Below are 27422 nucleotides of genomic sequence, written 5' to 3' on the forward strand. Positions count from 1 at the left end.
GTCATGTTGGTTGTTTTGTGTTAATAATAAAATTGAGAATGGAAATGGGGAATGTGTCAAAGAGACAACAACCCGACCATGCATGGAACAGAAAACAGCAGAAGGTCACCAACAGGTCTTCAATGCAGTTAGAAACTCCCGCACCCGTAGGCGTCCTTCAGTTGGCCCCTAAACAGATATATATATATGCAAGTTCAGTGATAATGAACGCCATACTAAATTTTTATTTTGTTATGAATTAGGACATTAGTTTTCTCAATTGAATTGTTGTATTTTTCATGTCAAGTTCTTTCGTACATACCGTACGGTGTAGAATTTCTCGTTGTTGAAGATTATAACTTATACAGGTGTCCGTTCTATGGTCGGGGTGTTGTCTCTTTGACACATTCCTCATTTTCATTTTCAATTTTATTTAAAAGTGTGACCAGTATAAATTTTATAACACATGTAAGGACATAATTTTGTCATATACATTTTGTTCATTCAACTTATGTAAGTTATGTCATTCAAGCTGTAACCAGTTGTCCCTTTTGTCTACTCGACGGCTATATACTAATATTAAATGCCCTGAAAAGATGAAATGAGTAACGTTGGAACCCATTTTGTTTAACCAAATGCTCATGTTTCATCTTATGTTGATGATATACATAGACGTACTAATTCTATACGTACTAACTTCCAAACAAAAACGTTGTATCTATGAAAAACTTTCAGATAGTCAGTGGCAACAAATATCCTGAATAACATTGATTTCATCAATTTAACAACACCTACCAGTATCTTGATGATTTGTCCCTTTTAGGTAATTAAGAGTTCTTTAAATATACTGCATCAATTGACTAAACGAATCAAATATGCACAGCAATTGACTAAGTTTCGAGTTTTCAGTTTTCTAAGAGAAGCTGTACACATAAAAAAGACGAAATGAATGTCTTTCTTTCCCTTATGTTAATGTTTACTAATTGAACGGTGATTTTCCTTAGGCACCGTTTTACAAAGTATATAAATCCCAACCTTTCGCTATGCCCGTGTCTGTTTTTGGTTTTCAATGAGTGCAATATATTTATAACTAAATTATTCAGACGGGGATTTGTTACCAATAATTATATATTGATTGATTGTTGGTTGCTTAACGTCCAGTGTACAATAATTATATAAAACCTAAGCTAAATTCTTTCATACGTGTAGACAATTTTAAGGCAGGAGACTATAATGTTGTTTTTTGTGTTTTATATGTAATATAATATTTGATTTTCATTTATTTTGTATATAAATGCCGCCGTTAGTTTTCTTGTTTGATTTGCTTTTTTCCAAATTTTTAATGTTTATTTTATTGCATTTTAAAGCCACCTATTCAAGATAGGATTTTCTCATGGTTAAAAGTCGAACAGCAGTCTATAATAACCTACATCATGTCTTAAAGGCAATAGTACAACATTTTCTTTTTGTTATAATGTATTCATGATTCATGTCTCCCCCCCCCCTTCAAAAAAAAAAAACCAAAACAAAACAAAGAAGGAACACAAAATGTAATTAAACAGTCCACAAAATACTGAATATTTAGCAACGGCAATTTTTTATTCCAATATTATTGTAATAATCATCCTAGTTCGTAAGCTTTATTTACAGTAGTAATATCTCTATTGAGTTTTTAAATCATCATACAGTCTGCAAATTTTGTAACCAAAATTGGATACACATTTGAGTTTTCATTTATACATTTAAGATTCAGTGTAATAAGGCCACAATACTTTACAATGTTAATAATCGACACTTGAATTTATTTAAGTGCTTTCAAACAGACATCGTTCAATTTCATTAACTGCATTTATCAAATAGTAATATTGTACAGAAAATTCGAAGATTATTTTAAAGAACAGAATTGTTGTAAGACATTTGCAAAGCTTTTTACACAAATAGTAAACAATCAACATCAAAATGTCTGCTCTCCTATGTTTGAGTTGATTGTTTAGAGCCTCTATTGGTTCTACGATGGAAGTAGCGTTTACCCAAATTACGACTTTTGTCTAATTCAGCCTGAAAAGAAACTAATTCATCTTTTTTTTGTTCGAAAAATGTTCCACAAAGTTGTTTGCACTCTTCTTCTGAAATTGATGATTGAAATTCAACCACTCCCACCTTGTCTTCTACAAGATTTCTTGTCTTTTTATCCGTTATCTGTAAAAAAAAGAGTCAAATTACATTTATGAATATTTTTCAGTAAGATGTAACTATCTGTGCCCTTTGTGTTTCAAATTTTTCGTTAGAAGATCATTAATCAAGTTTTTTTTATGTTTAGCTAAGTACATTTCAATCCTGGCACAACATACCCAGTGTATATAAATTGCCAATCCAGTCAGTCCATTTTTACTGTTGTATGCGAGTATGTTCATTGTAGAATAAGGGATCACGGGAAAACTTTATTTGTTTACGTTTGAAAATACCAAAATAATTGATTTGAAACTAAATTTTAACATATTTTCATTATCATGTGTCTTTTTAATGTAATATAACAGTATTAAAGTTCAAATATGTGTAACAAAAGCAACATAACATAGAATATTAGTTATTACAAGCGATCCATTTTCACTATAGATGCGAAGAATTATCACTGTATGGCATTCATTTCTGATGTAGAATTTTCGAAAATGCGATGCATTTTTATTGTAGATTAATGTAATAATTAGACTTAGGCAACTTATTTGAATACTTTAATATTTATATCTATTTATAACTTGTATATGTCTATAGAAACTGGCTGGCCATTAATACGTTTTCCCACAGTATTGGCATGTGTGAACTGTATTGCCATGTTTCCCCGCAATGCTTTTTTTCCGGTTCGCATATTGCTACATGTATGATGTCGTTATCGTCTGCGTCGTCCGAAGACCCATTTGGTTTCCGGACAACTTTAAGTGAATGAATCTTTATAAATTCTAAAGATGGTTCAATACCTTTTTTAGAAGGAAGGTTGGGATAATGTTGGGGATGATAGTTCCAACCGTATACGAAAAAGGGGCACTAAAGAAGCATGTCTTAAGTTTCATGATAATTTACTTGCGTATATGAATTAAGATTGTTCTGAAATTGTACCACAGTTTTCAATACCACAAGTAGAATGTTAAGTTTGGTTTATGGGTAATGGTACTAAAAGTTTTGGAATAAAGGAACAAAAAGGGACAAAATCTTTATTCACACTAATCACATTTGTTTAACCCATTAGTGTGTGTCTTCTTATGCCTGGGAAAACTAGCTACCTATTTTGTCTTGAAAGGACAATACGTGCATTGGTATGAAGACCCCTTCTTAACTTTAGTTTTTTTTTCTGTGATTCATCTTCACTTGCCTCCCCTATTGTTCAGCCCCCAAATGCTCCAATATCCATATTCTGAAGGAAAGATAGTTTTCAGCTCGATTGTTGCTTGCATGTTCTTTAAGCCTCGGTCACACCTTACCGAATAGCTCGAACGGACGCCTAACAGATAACTTTTTTTTCAATCCGTTCATGTCCGTTAGACGTCCGTTCTTATCCGTTAGACGTCCGTCCATATACGTTGCATGTCCGTTAAGAATACGTTTTATCCATCGACATCCGTTCTGTCCGGTGGAAAATTGTGAGCATGTTTAAAACTTTGAACGGACATCCAACGGATAAAATGTCCGTTGAACGTCCGTTAGGCGTTCGTTTTGTACGGTACTCGTCCGTTTCGTTTAACCAACGGACTTCTACCGGACGTTTAACGGATAAAACGGATGTTAAACGGATGAAAAACGGACTTCTACCGGACGTTTAACGGATAAAACGGATGTTAAACGGATGAAAAACGGACTTCTACCGGACGTTTAACGGATAAAACGGATGAAGAACGGATCTGAAACGGATAAATGCCAATTGAAAATTTCGCGTCAGAAATACCAAGTATTAGATATAGGAAGATGTGGTGTGAGTGCCAATGAGACAACTCTCCATCCAAATAACAATTTAAAAAGTAAACCATTATAGGTTAAAGTACGGCCTTCAACACGGAGCCTTGACTCACACCGAACAACAAGCTATTAGTATGTCAGATTTCTTAAAGGCTCGGTCAAACCTTACCGCACAAATGGACGCCTAACGGATGAAAATAAAAGTTGTCCGTTGACAAAATTGTTATCCGTTGGTATTCCGTTGATGTACTGACCGAATAAACGGACGTGTAACGGATGCATAACGGACAAACACCGGTTAAGCAACGTACGAGAAACGGACACGTACCGGACAGAACGGATGTCGAACGTATATCCAACGGACGAGTAACGTATAAAACGGACACCATAACGGAGGCGTACCGGATAAAACGTATAAACAAGATATACGGAAAAATCAAAGGCGACAATAATGCATGTACATATCGCATAAATATTCAAAATGTTTCTTTGCAACTGGTTTTGGTTTGTTCTTCAAAATTCCACTAAAGTACAGTGTCTGTCCTGAATAAGAACTGATTGATTGTGAAGACGTGCCTATATTCTAAGAATGATTATGAATAACAAGAATTCATGAACCTTAAGAAATATGACATACCAATAATTGGCATTTCTGACGCAAAATGTCCAATTGTCATTTATCTGTTTCAGATCCGTTTATCATCCGTTTTATCCGTTATACGTCCGATAGAAGTCCGTTGGTGAATTTATCTTCCAGACCTTCAACGGATGTATAACGGATACAAAACGGGAACGAAAAGGACGAGTACCGTACAAAACGGACGCCAAACGGATGTTCAACGGACAGTTTATCCGTTGGACGTCCGTTCAAAGTTTTGAACATCGCAGGCAGGTTAATGCAGTCTATAAAAAAATAGTAATAATTTTCGGTGTTTGCATCGCAATCTAAATCTGACGTCATTTTCCCAACTATTCGACACGTGATTGGCTAGAACGTTTCGTCGACGTCAGATTTTAGCTTGTCACCAACAGCTGATCGGGCACCTTGTTATGATAGAAGTCAGTGTCTTCAGTTCGACAACAACACGTTGATTTAGATGTGGGTTGCTTATATTTTGAGGTACGTTTGGTTTTAATTATTTTAGCCTTCTGCCGAGGATCTTGGATATCCATTTCATTCACGATTATAAATATAGTTTGAAGAGAAAGCTGCATGTTTACTTAAAAAATGTGGTAATTTACACGTTTCGCTGTCAACATGATGTGGTCAGTCTGTTGAAACTTCCTTTGAACTAATTGTTCACGTTTACACTATCTTACTTGCTTATAAACAATCCAATCTTTATCGACTATTGACTATACAAATATAATTTCACGTCCACATTTTGCAGACTGACCAGGGATGCATTCATGCGGGTCGAATGTTTAAATTTGGGAAACCATGATCAACCATGCAACGTATTAAAGGAGTAGAATTTGTAAAATACCCGATCAACATGCCGGCTGAGGCCAGCCACCTTTCACCTATGCCTTAACCCCCCCCCCCCGCAGTGTAAATTTTCTTTTAAGATCTGTAAGGTATATTTGTACATGAATCTTAAAACTGATCGCATTTACACATGTTAAATCATTTCTTATTCCAATTTATAACATATTGTAGAAGTAAAACAAAAATGTATTCAAAATATATATGTATGCATCACTCTGTGCATCATACTTATCACTCATGGCCTCAGCCTGCTTTTAATCAAACTGTGGAAGCATTCACATGAGATATTATATGTGAGAAATATTATTTATTATCATGGCCATAATTTATTAACAACTTTTCATTTATGGTATTGAATCTGATGCTACATAAGTCATAATTTATAGTATTATTTTAAATCATCCCTTTTAGTGCACATTTGAATTTTTTGTCTTTAATAATTTGTTTTCTTATGTTTATTTTATATATATAGACATAAGATTAAATTAAATATATATTTTTAATATTGATTCACTATGATAATGTGTATCTGAAGTATTTGTGTGTTTGTGTAGATCTTTTCAAATTTTAACACACTTATTATAAAACAATTTACATCAACAGATCAATCTTAATTTTGTGTATTTTATTATACAACTTGGTGTGTATACAATTGAGTATTAATTGAAACCTTTCAGTAATTATTGTAACTTCTTTTGCAGATTGATTTACAACTGGCACACATAAGTTGACAGTTAATGCATAAAGAGTGTAGTTTCTATAACATCAATTATGAGGTCTATACACAATTAAATGTAAGTATCAATTATATTATAATGTATGATTCCTGCTAGGGTGCTTCAGTTCTATATTTTATATACCATTTTCTATATTAATCTTTATCTATTTTGCCCAGTATTCTCTATTCTTTGTATTTTAACACACCATCATTTTCTTTTATTATCAGTTTTTTCTTAATCTTCAATTTCTCTGCCTTTACATATTGCACTTTTGCTTAAGGGATTATTACATGATTGGTGTATCTATTCTGTAAACACCACCCAGACCCTCAGTTTATGTATAATATAATTAAGTTATCTGGTGTATTAAGTCCAAGGCCGTAACTAGGCATCTTATTTTAGTGAGGCAAAAGAATTGAGCCGAGCGAAGCGAGGCGAAAATTTTTTTTGGAGGGTATGAAATGAATGGTGCAAAATCCTGCATTGTAGGCATTTTTAGAGAGTTTCATAATGTTTTGAATTTGTACACTTTTTATATAAATTTTTCATATTTTAAGACATTTACTAACACCAAATTTTTAACAACTTTACTTAAATTTATATGTAATCTTGATAATCATCCAAATATCACTGATTTAAGTCTGCTGCCAGAACATATCTAACAAACATCGATTCAGTAGAGTTTGTCAAACTTTTCTATGGCCGGTTCAGTCAAATCGTTTCAGAATCATAATTTGGTCTGCTGATATCCTTATCGCGATGAACATGGAGCATGGAAAGACCGCACAATCTCTCGCCCCTCATGCAGGCTCTTTTCCAAGTTTCCAGTCGTTTCAGGGCAATCTGTTTTTCTAAAAGTAGCTCATTATCATCAACACAATGATCAATGTCTTCTTTCAATTCCTTCTCCATCAGGAATTTGGTAGCAGCATCGGTAGTATTACAGTTGTGTTTGTAAAAGGGAATTAAGCTTTCCTGTAAGCATCATATCATACAGTCGCAGTTACAAAATATTAAACTCTCTTTTGTGCTGACAAAGAGTAAACAAACTAGGGATAGAATGAGATAAGATACATGTATATGATTCTATCTATAGAGTAAGTATATGATATGGGTACAGGGGAACTGGATTGGAGATTTTGACGTTTACATGTAGGTCCGTAATTTCAAATTATTTCTGGAAATAGTTGGTGGTATTTTAGTTCCAGAATCTATAAATTTTAGGGTTAGGGGTTGGGAGTGTCCGATTCCGAAACCCCGAATATAAAGAAACGAAATTCCGTAGTCCCGAATAAGTAAAGACAAAATCCTGTGTTAAAGGTTCTACCATTCCTCAATAATATCTAACTGGAATATGGGATATTCTTTCAATTTTTAAGGTTAAAGAAACATGGATAAAAACTAATCCATGCATGTACCATATTATTTATATTTTATTTATCTGTAAAGAGAAAGATTAAAGTTCATGAAGTGAATATACGCAGACAGGACTGGCCTGCTCCCTTACAATGCTCAGTACTTGATTTGTCAGTCTACAGTAACTTATCGTTTTTGGATTGTTCTAATGAAATTATTCTTTCTTTACCTTCAGTTGCGATTTTCCTTTTTCCACAAGAGCCCGGTCTTTTTAACTAGAGATCAATGATGATTATCGTTACTATGTTTGCTTAATGTTATCGAGACATCACCCGTTGAGATGCTGATTTATATTAAGAAATGGAATAGTTTAAAAGGAATGATGACAAGTTATAGAAATTAAGGTTGAGACAGAACAACAAATGCCTATTATATTTATATATATATGTATAAAAAAATCAGTGTCGAAATTTTAGTGAGGCAATTGCCTCACTTGCCTCAAGGGTAGTTACGGCTTTGTAAGTCACACCCACCCCATATTGATTATTAAAGTCATATTGATTATTAATTATTATAACAAATTGGCAAAGCAATGTGATGAGTAAATATCAGTTATAGAAAGTTGTATTTATAAACTTTATTGTACTTTTACAGACAATTCATCAATTAAACTTTGTGTCAAGTTTACTTTTATTTCAAAAATAAGTAAGGAATATACAAATGTGACAATTTCGACTGAAGTTTTCTATTTGTATCATAACATGAATACCAATAACTTTTAAATGCCATTAATGCTTTACATATTTTTTTCAGTACATGCATGAAGATAACTTGGAGGCAATGGTGTCATACAAGATAGTTTTAGCTATGATAGCCTAACTGAAATTTGAAAAAATTAATCAAAGAAAAAGAGTGACCACTTCTGTCTTATGAAGATCAACATATATATACAAGGAGATTGCCAGACAATGTGTAACCATGTATGAGGATAGCTTTAGACATATACATGAAAAGAAAGTGAAATCAATGTTTTTAAGATAAAATCTTGATGACATATAACAAAAATATAACAGTGTTGAATATGAAAACCCCATGCCATGTCACATGTAACTTTCGAATGCAGCAGTTTTCAGTATGACACTAAAAGGAAGGATTTCATTACTGTTAAAACTGACTCTTGAACATTGAAGACAGAGAAATAAAGGTTTTACATTAGAGGAAATGACTGTGCACTTCTTTCTTGAAGGATCAACACACAAAAGGAAATGTTCATATCATTATGCATCATGTGCAGTAGTTGAGATAATTTTGGATATATACATAAAAACTGTGAACTAAGTGATATATAATTATAATTCAAACATCATATGTGGTACCTGCATGTACTTACTGGTATATATATATTGAAATTCACAACATTTTACATGAATATATTGGAATATTCTTTGATATATGTTTACATTTATTATGGATCATGGAAACCTACAAGGAAGTATATATTGTGTGCATTGTTATATCAGAATTATCAGTTTTAATTCAGTGTGTCATATGCAATTCTTTTTGTTTTAATTTTGAGAAAACTTTTTGAATGAATGAAAAATATAAGTTTCTTTTACTCTGAAACCTTTGAAAAATCAATAGTCATACTTGTATTTAATAGGTGGATAATACTCATACTGAACTCAAGGCTTTCACATGCATACAACTTTATTGAATAAACAAGTAGTTTTATCTGAAGATTTCTTTTTAATGTTTTTTTTTAATTTACTGTTTTGTACTGGGAAAACTGCAATGAATGAGTGATGCATGTTCAAAAAATGAACATAGCTCTAGAAATTATTGCTTATAGCTGATATAGTTTTAAAAAAGACCCATTCACACATGTGATGTGACAGTAACTGATCCTTATAATTCAGTGAATTAATTAAAAATGTTTTTAAATAAAAAAAACAACATTGAAAAAACTTTAAAAGGGCTGAGCAGATAAATATTTCTAGTAAAACATGAGTTGGATAGAAGCCTTCAAGGGGCTTCATGCTACCATGCAGTTGTGCTTGTTAAAGTGTTTTCCCTATCTGGAGAATCATTTTGTTTTAGAAATATACTGTTTTGTCGTTCGTCATCACGTTATTTCACTATGCTAAACCTTGGTAATCTAAAAGTCGTAGAGACCCTATGATATTAAAATTTAAGGAAGTAAGCAAGATAATTATTTTGCAATCGGCACACGTATATATGTATGTGTAGTTAGAAATGAACATTTGGTTACGAAAACCCTTACAAAGTATAACGTCAGAGTATCCCCCCTTTTTTCTCTTCGTATGCATGGTGATTCTTTAAAGATTCATGAACAACTCAAGTATGAAAATGTGAAAACAACAACATTATTTTACATCTTTAATGTGTTAATCTCCAGTCAGAAACTATCAAAATGTCGATTATTTCTTTCCCGGCATTTTCACACCAAAAAGGGGAATAATCCATCTGTCATGATCTGAATCAATTCAGTGTTTAAATGTCGCCGAGTAAGGACTTGAATATTATTACCTACCTACCTAAGTCTACCTAAGTGTTTCCAAACGCAGGAGATCAGTTTGCTCCTCTATATTTGGTGGCTCTGGTTCATCGTCACTAACTACACTTGTGCTACTTCCGGTGTTATAGGTGTATTCAGTGTCAAAGTTATATATCATTGGGTGTTCTTTCCAATGCTTGTCTAGGCGATTTCCAAAAATCTTTACATTATTTGCGGTCACTACGATGTCTGGTAGGCTGTTCCATACTTCCACTACTCTGTTAGTAAAGTAGTATTTTCTTATGTCTAGTCTGCTTCTAAATTTTACTAATTTCATAGAGTTGCCTCTTGTTGTCGAGCTGGTATTACGAGTAAATAGACCTTCTGTCACTCTTGAGTCATATACACCTGTTGTTATCTTGTATGTTTCTATCATGTCGCCTCTTAGCCTTCTAAATTTTAGAGTTGGAATTTTCAGAATTTTTAAGCGTTCCTCGTATGACAAATCTTTAAGGTTGGGTAACATCTTTGTAGCTCTACGTTGTACATTTTCAATTGTCTCAATATCTTTCTTTTTGTGGGGGTTCCATACACTACTAGCATATTCAAGATGAGGACGGGCTAACGCCTTAAATAGTAGGCAGAAGCTTTTATAATCTAAATATTTAAAAGTTCTTCTAATAATCCCAACTAGTTGGTTTGCTTTGTTGACTTGTGTCTGTATGTGTTTATCAAACTTTAGCTTTGAATCTATAGTTACTCCTACATCTTTCTCTGATTGAACTGTTTCTAGTGTGATTTCAGATCCATCGTATGTCGACATTTTATAAGTGCTATCTTGTCCATAATTGGATTTGGTAGAAATTGGAAGTACTTTACACTTGTCCGGATGAAAACGTAAAAGCCATTTTTCGCTCCACTTAAACATACTATTTATGTCGTTTTGCATTATGATGTTGTCACTATCGTTGTTTATAGCTCTATATAGTTTAGTGTCATCGGCAAACATGTATACATCAGACTCTGCACATGACGGCAAATCGTTGATAAATATAACAAACAAAATTGGGCCCAAAACTGATCCTTGCGGAATACCACTAGTAACATCGTGCCATTTTGAAAAGTTTCCATTAATTTGTACTCTTTGTTGGCGGTCACTAAGAAAGTTCTTGATCCAATTACATGTTTGTAAGCTCATGCCATATGATCTAAGTTTGTTGATAAGTCGTCTATGCGGGACTTTGTCAAACGCCTTCATAAAATCGGTGTAAACTGCATCTATTGACCCACCACTATCTAAAATACTGGTCCAGTGATCTAGGACTTTTAATAGTTGTAATGAGGTTGATCTACCTCCAATAAAACCAAATTGTCTATCGCTGAAAAGATTATAACGGTTCATATGGTCTACGATTTTCTTTCTTATAAGTTTCTCCATCAGCTTGCATATAATGCTAGTCAGGCTTACAGGTCTGTAGTTTGAAGCTAGTTTCTTGTCACCTTTCTTAAAGAGAGCTGTAATTTGGCCAATTTTCCAATCTTTAGGTACCGTACCAGTTTTGAATGAGCTATTGAAAATCATGGTTAGTGGGGTGTCTATTATATCAGCTAGTTCAAATAATACCTTTGGATGTACCTGGTCAGGTCCTGGTGATTTTGAAGTATTTAAGTTTTTAAGAAGTTTGTTGATTTCTTTGATATTAAAGTTATCATTGCTAGATTCTTCAACATATGGTATATTTTCAATAAATGTATCATCATCATCGTCCTCTACTGTCAAAACACTAGTGAAAAATTCAGCCAGTACCTCAGCCTTTTCTGTATCTGTACTTGCAATAAAGTTTTTACCATCCCTTTTTACATGAAGTTCTGATACGCCACTTTTAGATTTTCGCTTTGCATTAACATAAGACCAAAAGTTTTTACAGTTTGTTTTTGCAGACTCTGCTATAGACTTTTCCCGGTTTTTCCTTTCTTTAGAAACTGTTGCTTTTGCTTTATTGCGAGCTTTTGTATACCCCCTGTAGCTATCGTTATCTTTATTGATTCTATATTTTTCCCATGCTCTGTGTTTTTTCCTGATTGATAATCTAGCCTCAGCACTAAGAGGTGTTTTAAATTTCTTCTTTGATATATGTTTTTTCGGTATATGTAAATTCATAGCATCCGATAATTTGTCCATGAACATGCTAACCATATCTTCTGTATCTTTATTCATCTATAAAGATCGCATTGGCACACCCCGTTAACATTTATTGATCTCTTTAAAACTTGGCATATTTATTCTTGGAAAGCTCACGAATACGAAGATTGCTGTTTCTTGTTTTTAAAATGATTACAACATTTCTAAAATTGGCAAAATAGTTGACTTTTGGTGTGGCGACGGTTGGATTGTATGTCACTTCTGTTTTTTTCTATTATAAAAGGCACATTTAAAGAATGAAACAGCTGTTACGTGAAAGATAACATATTTGTCAACCAAATGCAACTTTATTTTTATTCATTTGTCTAGTTCTATGGGGTGCGCCAGGCTCTTGAAGTTGGACGCTCACACGCCATCTTTGAATGGTGCCCGTTACCATGGCAACCAGGTGGGGGGTTCTGAGACACCATAAATTAAAACTTTGGATGATATTAGGGATGATATAAATAAGTTCTGAGTATGGAAGTTTCTAGACAAAAAATCTAAATAATTTCAAATTTCATTGATTTTTATATGAATAAATAGCCGATATCATCGAACAGCATTAACCTACCTGCGATGCTCAAAATTTTTCACCGGACAAAACGGACGTCGACGGATAAAACGGACGCTTAACGGACATGTAACGGATATGGACGGATGTCTAACGGATAAGAACGGACGTCTAACGGACATCAACGGATTGAAAAAAAGTTATCCGTTCGTTCGTTCGAGCTATCCGGTAAGGTGTGACCGAGGCTTAAGGTTCATGCTTATTATTCATAATCGATTTTAGAGTATAGGCACGTCTTCACAATCAAACAGTTCTTATTCAGGTCAGACACTTTGAAGAACAAACCAAAACCAGTTGCACACAAATATTTTGAATATTTATGCGGTTTTCATGTATTATTTTTGTCGCCTCTGATTTTTCCGTATATCTCGTTCATCCGTTTTATCCGGTGCGCTCCCGTTAGATAGATATAGGAAGATGTGGTGTGAGTGCCAATTAGATGTCCATTTAATGCGGTACTCGTTCGTTTGATGTACGTTCGACATCCGTTCTGTCTGGTACGTGTCCGTTTCTCGTACATCGATATCCGGTGTGTGTCCGTTATGCATCCGTTACACGTCCGTTTTATTCGGTCAGTAAATCAACGGACAACTTTTATTTTCATCCGTTAGGCGTCCGTTCGTGCTATCTGGTAAGGTGTGGCCGCGGCTTTACTGTATAAAATGAAACGACAATGTAACATATAATTATCCAAAGTCATTAAAGTGTGAAACGCAAGTCAAGTTGTGTATGGCAAACTTTATCAGTCAAAAAGTAAACGTATACTGATAAAGTTGCATAGGAACATGATTTTCGTGTTGTATAGCACCCTTGATACTACCGCAGAGGTCGAACTCTGAACAGTTTTGGATAAGTATTTACACAACATTCAAGCTAGACTTTATTTTTGACTCTTCGGGCCTCAATGTGGACCATTTCGATAACTTTTCCAAAAATACCAAAATTCCAAATTTAAAAACACTGTAAAATTCGGCATTCCAAAGTACCCTAAATATTCAACTGTTGTTGAAATCCAAAAGAAGTTATTTCTTGACAGTTTGGACCCCACAAACTTAATGGGACCAAACACTAAAAAATAATAACTAACACAATCATGTTTGAATTCAGCCTGCCAAAGAACTTCAAATTTTATTTAGGACCCTGAGGGCCAATTTGACACGGGACCCAAAATCAAAAATCTTACTTGAAAACCTTATTGAAATTGGTTAAGAAGTGGATTTATAAAATATGCTAGAAAGTATTTTTGTTTTTATCCCTTTTTATCCCATTCTATTTCGATAGAAATGAGAGATATACGTATTATGTGATGAAGTTTCAATGCATTGGATAAATATAACTACACTTTGAATAAAAATTCTGATGAATTATAAAAAAAATCTATGACATACTTCTTCTGATTGGTAAATAGATCCATACTCGAAATCCAATGATAAAAATTGTTTGCACATGCGTATAATGAATACTGCAGAAACATGAATTTTATCAAATTGGCATGCATTTGAAAATATTTTGCATTAACCGAAAACACTTTCAACTCTGAAATGATCCACATATTGTTATATGATGACAACGATGTGTTTTATTTGAAATAAATATTAATTCTATTGAATTTCTTGGAGTGTTCAATCGACCTTTTCGTCTTAAAGTCAGCACTATCAAATCCTTTTCTTACTTTAATAATTGTTTGAGCAAGTCGGCTGAATTTGGAATTGAATGCATAAAAATTAATAAAATTCATACAGTGCAAATGCACCACATATACAATACTTTTTTAATCACATGCACGATTTGTTCGTAAATCGTCCTAAATATACACCCATTTCGGTATATATTTCACGTGTGGATGGCTTTTGGCGCGATAAAAACCCGTTCCCATCTTTTACATTGTATAACTTTTATTATTTATTACTAAACATAATACAAGTGAACAATTTTCTTCATTTTCTTCAAAAATCATAATTTGTTCGTCTGTTTATTTACCATTCTACATCAGACATTCATGGCGTATACAGTGAAAATGGTATTTTAGGATCCGCACTCTACATACACTGATACCGATAAAATATTAGTCATCGACTTCATGTATTCCATGTTATTGATAAAATGCATGATAAGCATATACTTGTTTTAATTCTCGAGCTAATTCATGATGTGATCATAAGAATGCATTTTTTTCAATTATATGTGGCTATTTGTCAATTGTTAATGGTATTGCAGAAAATTATATGATTTACCTGTACTACATTTAATAAATATTTGAATGAAAAAAATCTACATATCATAAAAAAGAATTTTGAACATTTTGTATATCAAGCATATCCAATATTACATACCTCTTCTACTGCATCAAGGATTTTCTTTTGTCGCCTATACAAGGAAGTCATATCCATCGGCTTCAACATAAAATCTTTCAGCTTTTTCGTCATTTCGTCTTCTGTGTTGCAATAACGACACACGGTTAGGATAGCATCTTGAATTTCTCTTTTAAGCTCTAGATACTGTACATAATCCAGTCGTGCAACATCTGCCTTGAAAAACGACTCATTTCTGCACGTTTCAATATTATCAACAGCTTGTTGAACATTAGATTGCAATTGAAGACTTCCCAACAAATCTCTCAGTAGCACGTAGTCAAGTTGATCAATTGTTAATTCATTTTTGATAGGACTACAACATAACTGTGGAAAGTTTCCATGTCGATGCGTTTCTAATTTCAGACCTGTATTATCAAGTATGGTTTCCAAATTCTCGACAGATAGTGAAAAGCCTTTCTTTGTTTTTGGTTTGTTATATCGACATCGACAGCAAGTTGTATAAACACAGTGATACAAATTATGTCGGTTATCAGCCAGAAAATCTAAAAATTTCACACCGCTTTTGGAAAGTTCATATTTTAACAACAACATTAATGCTTCTTTGCCAAGATCAATTACAACTGTAGAGTGGCGATAAAAGTTTTCTCTTTCCTTCTGAATTTGCGGATCGAAAATATCTGTCAAATAAACAAAAAGCAGTTTTATGACACAGATTATATATTGACTGCTGTCTGTGTATTGTCACAACCATATTGTTTTTTTGTAGGAAAGAATATTCAAAATATCTTTATAAAGCTATTTGAACTTTCAACATTGTCATATATATTCTAAATCGTTCTTACTAAGGACGCCAAATAATCACAGCGACACAGGAAGTGCATTCATTTAAAAACAAACAAAGAAAAGGATAAACATGATGAATAATGTCTCGGAATTTGGTTTTGACATATTGACATGCGATTGGGGGTACTAAATAAAATCACAAAAATACTAAACTCCGAGGAAATTTAAAAAGTAAAGTCCCAAATTAAATGGCACAATCAAAAGCTCAAACACATCAAACAATAGACAACAATTATCATATAAATCACTTTGTACAGGCATTTCGTAAGTAGTAAACGGTGGTTAAACCTGATTTTAAAGATAGCTAAACCTTTCAATTGTATGACAGTCGCATACAGTTCAATTATGTTGACAACAATAAGTCAAAACAAACAGACATAATAGGTTAACATGTAAAAAAAAGGGTGGGGGGCACAGCAGTGGACATAGTAAGAGCGACTCCATGTATGCCCCGTTTTCAGGTATGCATGTCAATATTCCTTTTTGTCAAATTCAGATGCAAAAGGTTAATCAGGCATTTAAATAATTGCTATCAGGATTTAAATATTGTACTTTTTCAATATTTTAGGCAGGCAAGAAATACTTTGTACATGTGCTACATTCTGATATTTAATAAGACCTTCTAAAAGTTCTATGTCTTTTTTCTTTGTGTCTTTTAGGAATCGCTTATACTCTTGTTGAACCAATAATCTGTCATCGTGTTTTGTCGTGGATATATCTCTTTTTGGATAAATTTCCTCATAGTTTAGCTGTTTTGAACAAGTTTCTCCTACTTCCATCTTTTCTATATCAGATTCATCTATTTATGAATAAAAAATAACTAAAAAAACATTAAATTAAACAAAAGTCTTATAAACATTATACATTTGTTGAACTTTCCTTTGAACTAACTTTCAGTAACTGTACATTCTCTAGTGAGGGTCCATATATGATAAGGTTTGTATTGTGAGTCATGCTAGTTTGACATGCCTGATCCTTTTAACTCGTTTTCAACATTTGATCTATAGTTTGTTCACGTTGACACACCACTGTTCTTATTAAAAAGGGGGGCTGACAAAAATGTTAAATTCCGCAACATTCTAGATGTGTATGCCTGTTCCAAAGTAAGGAGCCGGCTATTCAATGGTTATTTACCTTCTGCTCTATTTATTTTGTTAGTTGATTGTTAGCTTAAAATAAGTCTTTTTAAGAAAAAAAATACTTACTATCGGGGCTGCTTTATAACTTACTTCACAATATGAAGTTTGCTTAATGTTGAAGGTCGTATGGTAGGTTAATGACATCATTCGTTAATTCGTAAAACCGAAAACTAACACTTGCACAGTATTTATAATACATACAGATCATATACACATTGTCATACAGAAAACCACTAACATTTTTTTCAACTGAGGATACATTGAATATCTGAGGCATTATTAGTAAGGAATTTGATCTTGCATGTCTTTCGATCAGGCATATAATTTCAATCTAAAATTACGGCATATAATTATATCAACAGGTTACATTAATTTGCACTATCTGTCGGTGAACTGCGTGTATTTGTGTATATTTTTGTGATTTTAACTTTGTTATTCAATATTGTTTTGTTTGTTACTTTCTGACTGCGTATTTTCCTTCGACACATTGGTTTCGATCGCCCGCTTCATATTTATCGCTTTTTTTCAATTATAGTCTATTTATATATTGTTGTGTGCTCTTAAGTAACTATTTACACTTCTTGTCATTTATTGTTCGAGATTAAAAGAGGCAATGTGTAACCTATTACATTGTAAGGATGTTGAGTCATGTTGGTTTTTAAATGGTAGATCGTGTGTATAGCCAAACTTGTGTATTATTGATGACCATGTTTTGACTGACTGTTGCCCCCTTGTACGCATTTGTTTTATATATATATAAACAATGACAATGACATAGATGTTAACTGAAAGACTACAACTACACGTATCATCCAAAAAACAAGTCAGTACCAAAGCCAAGGTTTATTCAATATATGCTAATAAAATACCTTAAAGTGCTATTGCAAAAGAACTTACGAATCTTTTATATATATACATGAAGTTTTCAAAAGCACAATTATTCATACCCTTTTCTACTAATACTCGAAAAGTTCCCTCAAACAACAAGCCTTCAGATTTGTCTAGTTCCATACCTGAATCTGAAGAAAATGCAAAATATAAAATGCAATCAATGAATCCTTTGATATGTAGACATATCTAGGTCAATACTGTTATCGATTATGATACCTTAAGACATTTGTAATCATTATAATTCAAAGGTATTCACAACCACAAAACACTGATACATTAAATAATTCATTATGACATTGTGTTACAAAGTTTTTCTGACTTTAATTCTTTTGCGTAATATATTATGTCTATATTACCTCTATGTATTGAATGTCCCTCTGGTATTAATCGCCCCTGTGTTTCAACGTACTGTAATGGTTAAATATACAAGATGTACCTTCTTTATAAACAGTTGTCTCTGGTAGCGGTTCAAGTAAATCATTAGCCAATGAATCAATGGCGTTTATGTATAAAACATCTACCAAAGTCACTACTGCTTCATGCCCTGCTTTTAATATTTTGATCAGAAGTGCTGCTGTTGCTTGTTCCCTGTTGTCTGCAAATTGCTCTTCCAATCTATCAAACGTAGGGATATCAAATACTTTCCTTTCAACGAATGTCTCCCTCATGTCATCGATGTCTAAAGTATTTACCAGTTTTTCAAAATTGTGTATAATTTTTTTCCGCAAATTGGTATAATCTGAAAAAAATAAAACATTTGATAAAAAAAATGTTCCTTTTATCTTTATTTCATGTCTCTACAGTAACTTTTGGTATCTATTATTTTATATTGGACTAAAACAATGTAAACGTACTTGACATTTAAACATAGCATCACTCAAAATTTAAGTCATTAAAATTAGTTCTTTAAAAGTACGGGTCGTAATTGTATAATTTCACGGTGATTGTGAATTTGAAACGAAGAAAGACGAAACTAAATTGCAGATATTTCTATATCAAACGAAAATTAATACCTGCAGAACACACTTTCTGATACGTTTGAAGTCTGTTAAGAACATATGTCATTTTTTTTTCCTGCAGAATATTACAAAATGTCTCTTGAAGCCCTTCTTTCTCAACAACATCAAGAAAAATCTCCGACTGCTGTGTAATTTCAGTTGCTTTATAAATTCCAGCCTTTTCAAATTTCGTAAAAGTCTCTGTGCTGGTACTGCCAAAAGCTTCCAATAATGCAATAACATTAATCTGGTCGATCAAAAAGGTTCTGTTAACAGATATCAGGTTTGGCGATGGACGTTTTTCATTTTCAGTCAAACATTCAGATTCATCTATAAATGTACATTAAAAAAGTAATAAACGGTACATAGATCTAATCAAAAACGTATTGTTATAAGCTTAATAGCAAATCTAAAATAAATGAAACTAGAAAATTATTGTGAATCAAATCATTTTCATTTGATATCGATTTTGACATTTCTTTAACATAATTATTTATCAAATCTTTAATTTTCCAACAAGGTATAGTTATACTTTTGGTACTGTAATCATTAAAAACGAATTGGTTTCATCAAAGTATAATTCATAATGTGTATACCAAATGATGAGAGTTCTCTCTATATAACTAGTTAATTTTACTACGTACTCATACCTTGGAATACTGATCCTTCGTAAGGCTCTATTGTAACTTCTAACTTGTAATCTCCTTTGGACAATGATGTTTTTATTGCCTTATCATTGAACAAGTTGTCCAAAAATTCAACGAAACTGCCATCGATAAGACTTCGCTGAAGTCTTTTTGCAAGATCATTTTCTAGTGATTTCAAATATATGATAACAGATCCTTTGTCTGCTCCTGTTGGATAACTGCGAAGAACTTGCATCAAGTCTAGAGTTATGTTTTCAACATTTTGTACCACTTTATCATTGAAAGTAGACTGGTCTTGCTGATCGTCATTGGTAAGGTTCAGTTTTATCATAAGATCAGCAGATGCTGTAAACAGATATATATCGAAGGTTACATACTATTGTTCGGTAAATAAAAAAAAAAAAGCTATATAAATTTGGTGTGTTAGAAGTGCTTTTCTGAGTTAACCTTCAACAGTACCGTTTATATTTAATATTTGTAGATCAAGGATTGAAGAGATCATAATTCATTTATTCTAGTTGGGTCTCCTGTGTTTTATCATTCGATTAACCGTCAAAAACGGTAAAATAATTTGCCCTTATAAAAACAATAATTTTAGCTGCAAGGTCAAAATTGCCGATAAATGGGTTACATAAGGATAAGCATTTTTGTAGTTTATAATTTGCTGCCGTTTATGTGGATTTGCCGGTCGTAAATACAGTCTGAAAGGCGACGCGTAGCAGAAGCACTAAACACTCATATGTTACCGTAAAAACATAATGTTGAAAGAACCCTTTTAAAATATCTTTAACGATTTCATTTATTATTTATCATTTGATACTGATCTATTTCTCCCTTCTGCACATTGTTTATGTCTAGCATTTAAAAACATCAAAAAACATTTACATGATTAATTTCCTGAAATAAACATAGTTTATCAAGCTAAGAATGCACTCCTTGTTGTGCTAAAAACACACACACACACACCTTTCGTGATTAAAAGTATCGCAAGGGGGAAACAGGATGTAAGTAAGAAATATTAGAAAAGCTAACGTTCGAAAAACTTATCAAAGATTCCAGGCTTATATATTTGTACGGCAGACATAAGTTTCGTCTTATCAGTGACGTTCGAATATAACAATTCCAGATCCAATGAAAAATTGATGAGTAGTCAATGCCAAACTTTAAACTGCAGTCGTTCTGTTTAGTTGTACTTGATGAAAGTGTAACGATATATCTAATTTCATTTAAAATAGAGGCACAAGATATAAAGGGTGGGCGCCGCAAACATGTTTAACCCCGCCACATTCCGTATGTCCCTCTCCCAAGACAGGAGCCTGTTATTCAGTGGTTGTCGTTTGTTGCTGTATGTTTTTCGTTTAGTTTTTGAACATTAATCAGGCTGTTAGTTTTTTTGTTTGAATTATTTTACATTTGATATGTCATTTGATCATTTATTAACTGACTATGATATATAGGCTTTGCAAAATGTTAAAGACCGTACGGTGACCTATGTTTGTTAATTTTGTTTCATTAGGTCTCTTTGGGGGAGTTGTCTAATTGACAATTAAACCACATCTAATTTGTATATCATAAGTTGAAAACATATTGACAACGCCATGTAAAAAAAAACGAAACCGACGAAAAAACAAACAACGGTATAAAAAAAGTAGAAACCAAAACACGGAGCGACACGAACCCCACTTAACATCCCCTGTGATCAGGAAGGGTAAGCAAATCTTGCTCCATATGTGGCACCCGTCGTGTGCTGCACATGCCAGTACAGACCCGGTGATTAAGTTCCGAAGGTTACATTCGATGAAAAATGGACAGTATTTGGTTTCAATAATTGGAACATAGCAGTCGTCATCTGTGAAACAGATATTCCATAAAAGTCAATCAACACATGATGGCGTCTGTAAAATTTATGAAGGGATGATTTCAACTTCACGATTTGGAACTCTTTGTTTAATAGCTTCCTTGTGAATAGCAGTTCTATATCAAGGAAATGATGATACAAAATAACAGACCTGATACAACGTATCAATTGCATAATCCATATGCAGGTGCTGCTGGAATGTTGCTACTTAGAAATGAAAAGTTTACAATTGGGATGCTGCGGTCATTGATTTTATCATGAAGTTTTGTTTTCAACCGACCATTATTGTCAATTGCTAGATGAAAAACAAGATGTGAGGCAGACTTTACTACATCTGTTGTATCCTTTTGTCCTCAAGTTCGATGGGATAGATGCGTTCAACAGTCACCAAATTCTGATTTCTTTAGTAAGTAATAGTAAATCATCTGTATAGTGTGACACAAAGTTTATTTATAATGCTGGCTTCTTTTGACTTTTCCTTAAAAACTAATGTAGAAAGTCAAATTGAAAAAGGTCAAAGTATTGGCGAACAGAAAGTTGGTGCATGGCAACTTATAAAACCCTTCTAACTGCCCACTGTTAAGGTGTGTACTAAATATTAAGAAATGTTTAGAAGTACTTCAGTGTTACGAAAATTGAAATGTTTATTCAAGCTTTTTCTAATGTCAAAGTATCTGCAAACAGAAAGTAGATGTCTGGCCAATCAAAACAGTGCTCACACAGTCCCACTCATGACTGTCAAGCTACTGACCAAATATCAAAATATTCTGTTTTGCAGGATATAAGAAAAACTTTACAAGAGGAAGGATAACGTAAATATAACGTAATTTGATGAGACTTCCGTATAAAGTGAGAGGTTTAGCGATATAATACCAGGTTTAATCCACCATTTGTTCCATTTGAAAATGCTTGTCCTAAGTCAGGAATATGACAGTTGTTGTCCATTCGTTTTTTATATGTTTTGTCATTTAATTATGAGATGTGATTATGAACTTTCATATTTGATTTTCCTCTGAGTTCAGTATTTTTGAGATTTTACTTTTTATAAATGCTATTACTCACCTTCTATTGTTTGATTAAAGCTGCACTGTATCATTTCTATTGAGCTTCTTGTACTTGATAAGTCTGTAATATGAAAGGTATTAAAATGTCACCGACAAAAATATATCACTATATCAAGTACAAAGACCAACACAAAAGACAAAATGGAGTTATCGGGCGATTGTCTTGTAAACATGTCATAACAGGTAATATTTTCATTTCAAAATATGCAATACAATGTGCGTAGTTTATTCTGTAATCAAACCACTGAGTTGAAATTAATTTCCGTATTAAAACTAGTCAATGTATGAAATATTTGACAATACCATCTTATCAATCATTTTCCTTGTAACTTAGAATAACATATACTGCTAACTATAACTTTACCTGATTGTTTGCTTGTTCCAAGTAACATATCCACTAAAGACTTTATATTACTTTGCTTTATTTTCTGTTTCTCGTTGAATTGTTGTAAACTATGTGCCAAACAATCGAATGCACGCGTATTAGATTTGTCGAAAATCAACTGTATAAAAGTATCAGACACTGTACGTTCTCTAAGATCGTTGGATACTTTTTCATGTTCATCAATTGTTATAATTGAGTGAACGAGAAAATCATCCTTGATGTCGATTGCGACCTTTCCCTTTACAGTTCGTGTTAACGTTCGTTTGAATCCATCGTTTGATGATACAACATATTCTGTAAAAAAAAAACCACCACGAAATCATTTCAATCCAAATTGCCAGAAATTAGGGTTCCTGTACCAAGTAAGGAAAATGACAGTTATTATTCATTCGTCTGATGTGTTTGTGCTTTTTATTTTTCAAATTGATTAGGGACTTTTTCTCGGAGTTCAGTATTTTCGCGTTTTTTATTTATTTTTCTGATAATGTATGTTATATATATAACTACAAAAAAGATAGAATTATGAGTTTGGAGTATTTTATAAATGTCGGACAAACGAAATTAGAAATCTGTCGTCACCACTGACGATGAACTCTTTATAATCGGCTTAGTCTAAGATGGATGATTTTTTTGTTAGTTGTTGGTGGCTTTGAACAAGCTGTCAGATAACTGCGAGTACTCTCAGATCTGTTCATTGTGTCTTTTTGTGTCGGAATGTAGAAGTCAACCACCACGTCCACTTGTATTTTTGTCCGTCTGATGAGTTAAGCCCTTTTCAACTGATTTTTTTAGTTCGTTCTCATGTTGAATTGTTATACCACTGTCACAGGTTAGGGGAAGGGTCGGGATCCCGCTAACATGTTTAACCCCGTCACATTATTTATGTATGTGCGTGTCCCAAGTCAGGTGCCTGTAATTCAGTGGTAGTCGTTTGTTTATGTGTTACATATTTGTTTTTCGTTTATTTATTTTTTAATAAATAAGACCGTTAGTTTTTCTCGTTTGAATTTTTTAACATTTTCTTATCGGGGCCTTTTATAGATGACTATGCAGTATGGGCTTTGCTCATTTTTGAAGGTCGTACGTTGGCCTATAGTTGTTAATGTTTGTATCATTTTGGTCTTTTGTGGAATGTTGTCTCATTAGCAATCATACCACATCTTCTTTTTTATATTAGTAGTCAGATTCAGAACGTATTTTAAAAAATTCACGTTATTAGTTAACAGTCATGACAATGTTTGACTTCATTTTGTACTTGCCTGATGCCTAGTATTAATATAATTTTTCCAAATAAGAAAATCATAAAACAGATTAAAAACGGGCTCAATGAAAATAAAATAAAAAAGGCAGCATATTGTGGGACTAAATAATCCAAAGTTTGTCTAACATATAACAGTCAAAACGTACCAGGTATGTTGATATCTTCATAAGGCACTGTAGAGGTGTCATCAATGCTGGCATCCCATTCAATATTAGCACCAGAATTTACATCTTGTACAGCTGCTTTCAATATGTCAAATTGTTTCTTTGTGAAAATGTTCCGATAACACGATGTTAAGACTTTGTCTAGTGCTAGGGACCTATCCATCCAGTTAAGATCCTCAAAGTTTTCCCGTTTAAGTAACCTTCTTTTACAAAGTTGTTCTAACAAGGCAACAGGGTATACATACTTCTTCACATTTTTCCAATTTCTGATGATTTTTTGTCTGCATGAACGGCATTCCTCTTTCCTTTGAATAATATCTAAAACACGGGCATGATCATGACAACAAATTTAACATGTAAACAGTAACTAAGATAAATATGGTACCAGAAACATTGGACTACTGATCGATAATTTCAGCATATATTACAATCACCTTACACGTTCAGTACGTGGCACACTGAGAGATGAGAAAAGTCCGTTTGATCATATATTTTAGTTCCACTACATATTATGTTATTGAAAGAACTTTTATTAAATTTTGATGTTTTATGAAATAAAAAAATAAGTAGATGCAAAAATTCCAAAAAAAACATTTACCAGACTCATAATTTGATACGGCAGACGCACGTATAGTCTATAAAAGTCACGTGCATATCCGTAATAGTTGATTCACAAAAGTTGGACGGCCACATCAAATATGAAGAAGTATGAAACAAGAAAACGAGTTATGTCCAGGTCATGTTTAACTTATTATGTTACCAAGCAATAGTCTAATGACTTGTTTAATAACTTTTGATTGCTTTATGCATATTACATTAGAAGAGGTTCAAACAGAGAAATTATATAGAACTATATCTATCTTAACAAATTACTTTGACAACAAACAGAAATTTACTTAATAAGTCTGTATATATTTTTCCTGTTAAACAAGAACGTATAAATAACATGCATAGCAAAATCTTTCTTGTGCAGGAAGCGCATTTGGATAAAAAAAAAAGTAAAAACACTAAAATACTGAACTCCGAGAAATATTCAAAAAGGAAAATCCCAAATCAAATGGCTAAATCAAAAGTTCATACACATCAAACGAATGGATAACAACTGTCATATTCCTGACTTGGTACAGGCATTTTCTTTTGTAGAAAATGGCGGATTGAACCTGGTTTTATAGCTAGCTAAACCTCTCACTTGTATGACAGTCGCATCAAATTTCATGATATTGTCAACGATTTGTGAACCAAACAAACAGACGCAATATGTAAAAATGTTAAAAATAGGGGTACAGCAGTCAACATTGTGTTATCATCTTAATCATTTTCAAAACAACAAATGTAACGAAGAAGCACAAAAAGGCAAAAATCAAAATAAACATCCTCATATTGCTTATATTATACGATTTCATTCATCTATTTAAAAAAAAGTAAAATCACAAAAAAACTGAACTCAGAGGAAAATCAATTCGGAAAGTCCATAATCACATGACAAAATCAAATAACAAAACGAATCCACCCATAAAGGATGGAAGGTTTTAAATACTGGTGTAAAAATGCGCGTTTAAAATTCGCACAAGTAGACATAAAATAATTTAGGACCATTCGGTAAGCTATTTAAGCAAATCTGGAATGATGAAAATGATATCAATTTGATATGAACACTGTGCTTGGATATATTGTGATCTTATCGTCACTGGTGAGTTGTATGTAAACGAAACGCTAGCCTGGCGTTTTAAATTATAAGCCTGATATCTTTGATAACTATTAATGATTTTGTATTAGGAAATAGCAATATTTGTAAGAGCAAGTCGCTCCTCCTTATATAACTATTTATTGACAATCTCGATTTATGAATTTCGAAATTAAAAGCATAGAAATACTTAAAAAGATATATTTTTAGCTAATCTAGCAAAAAGTGCAATGTAAGCTTTTCTCATCACTTGATGTCCGTCGTCGGCCGTCGTTGTACGTTTACTTTTACTAACGTCTTCCCCTCTAGGCAAAATAAAACTAAACTTAATCTTAATCATCCTCTGTGTATATAGTTTTAAAATGTTTCCGGTGACCTCGCCCATAACCAAGATGGTTACCATGGGTAAAAACGAAAAAATGCAGTTTTCGGTTTATATCTCTGAAACTAAAGCAAGTCTGATATTCTTGAAATGTTCACTGCCACTGAATTGCTAATTCTAAGTAAGTTTGCAGTTTCGGGTTATTATTTTGAATATTGAAATAGATAGAGATGAACTGTAAACATCACACAAATGTTCAGCAAAAAAATATCTACAAATAAGTCAAATGATCAAAAGTGTCAATCGATCACATAAGGAGTTTAAAGTCTTCTTTTTTTTTTTTAAATGTTTTTATAATTTTTTGTAATCTTTTACAAAGTCTTCTCCACATAATCTACTGTGCCAAATAGAATTAAACTTATCCACAATTTTTAATAGGATATCTTAATTGCAAAATGTATCCGATGACCAAGCCATCCAACCAACATGACCGCCATAGCTAAAAATAGAACATAGGGGTTTACGAGATAAGTCTATGGGAAATTGATTTTTTTTTCAAATATTCACAACTTGAAAACTAATTTTTCTCAAAACAACCGCATACATATTATTCATATTTCTTAACTTTTATACGTTAAAGGTTTTAAAAAAAACCTACCTTTTCTTTCATCTGTTTTTGTCTCTCCACCTCTTATTTGGTTGGAGGTATATGTTGATTGTCTGTCATAACCAGGCCATGCACACTGATTACCAGTTCCATTCGTTCTTGAAGAAATGCTGGCTATGCATTTGTTCCTTTCCTGAATAATTGTACTTTCTAATGACCTTTTACGAATCTTTCCATGACCTGTTCATAAATGTTTATCTATTTGTTAAGAATTTACTGCATTGTCACAACTTGTTTTCAATTTATACGTTATGAATGTGAATTTTCAAATAATTTTCCTAATACATATATAAAATCGGTTTATAATTTGTGCCAGCAAAACCTGGAGTTTCGAGTCTGATTTAAACATATTTAATTTGGCATCTAAAATTATTGAACGAGTTTTTATTGAACTTATTAAAGAATTGACGAACCTAAGGTGT

The 27422-nt window shown here is 32.8% G+C and overlaps 1 protein-coding gene across 1 annotated transcript; it reads right to left on the reverse strand.

Annotated features, from left to right (window-relative positions):
- Window positions 1-1609: 1609 nt before the first annotated feature.
- Window positions 1610-27176, reverse strand: LOC134697454 (uncharacterized). Its single transcript, XM_063559732.1, has 11 exons — window positions 26992-27176; window positions 24310-24645; window positions 22882-23196; window positions 22516-22578; window positions 19599-19940; window positions 18964-19278; window positions 18387-18689; window positions 18007-18078; window positions 16540-16719; window positions 15096-15754; window positions 1610-2178 (listed from the first exon to the last, which is right to left on the reverse strand). The coding sequence occupies exons 2-11, from the start codon at window positions 24488-24490 to the stop codon at window positions 1951-1953; spliced, it is 2658 nt and encodes an 885-aa protein (XP_063415802.1). The 5' UTR covers window positions 24491-24645; window positions 26992-27176; the 3' UTR covers window positions 1610-1950.
- Between the last annotated feature and the right edge of the window lie 246 nt (window positions 27177-27422).

This window comes from Mytilus trossulus, chromosome 14 (genome assembly GCF_036588685.1).
Source record: "Mytilus trossulus isolate FHL-02 chromosome 14, PNRI_Mtr1.1.1.hap1, whole genome shotgun sequence".
NCBI classification, from domain to species: Eukaryota; Metazoa; Mollusca; class Bivalvia; order Mytilida; family Mytilidae; genus Mytilus; species Mytilus trossulus.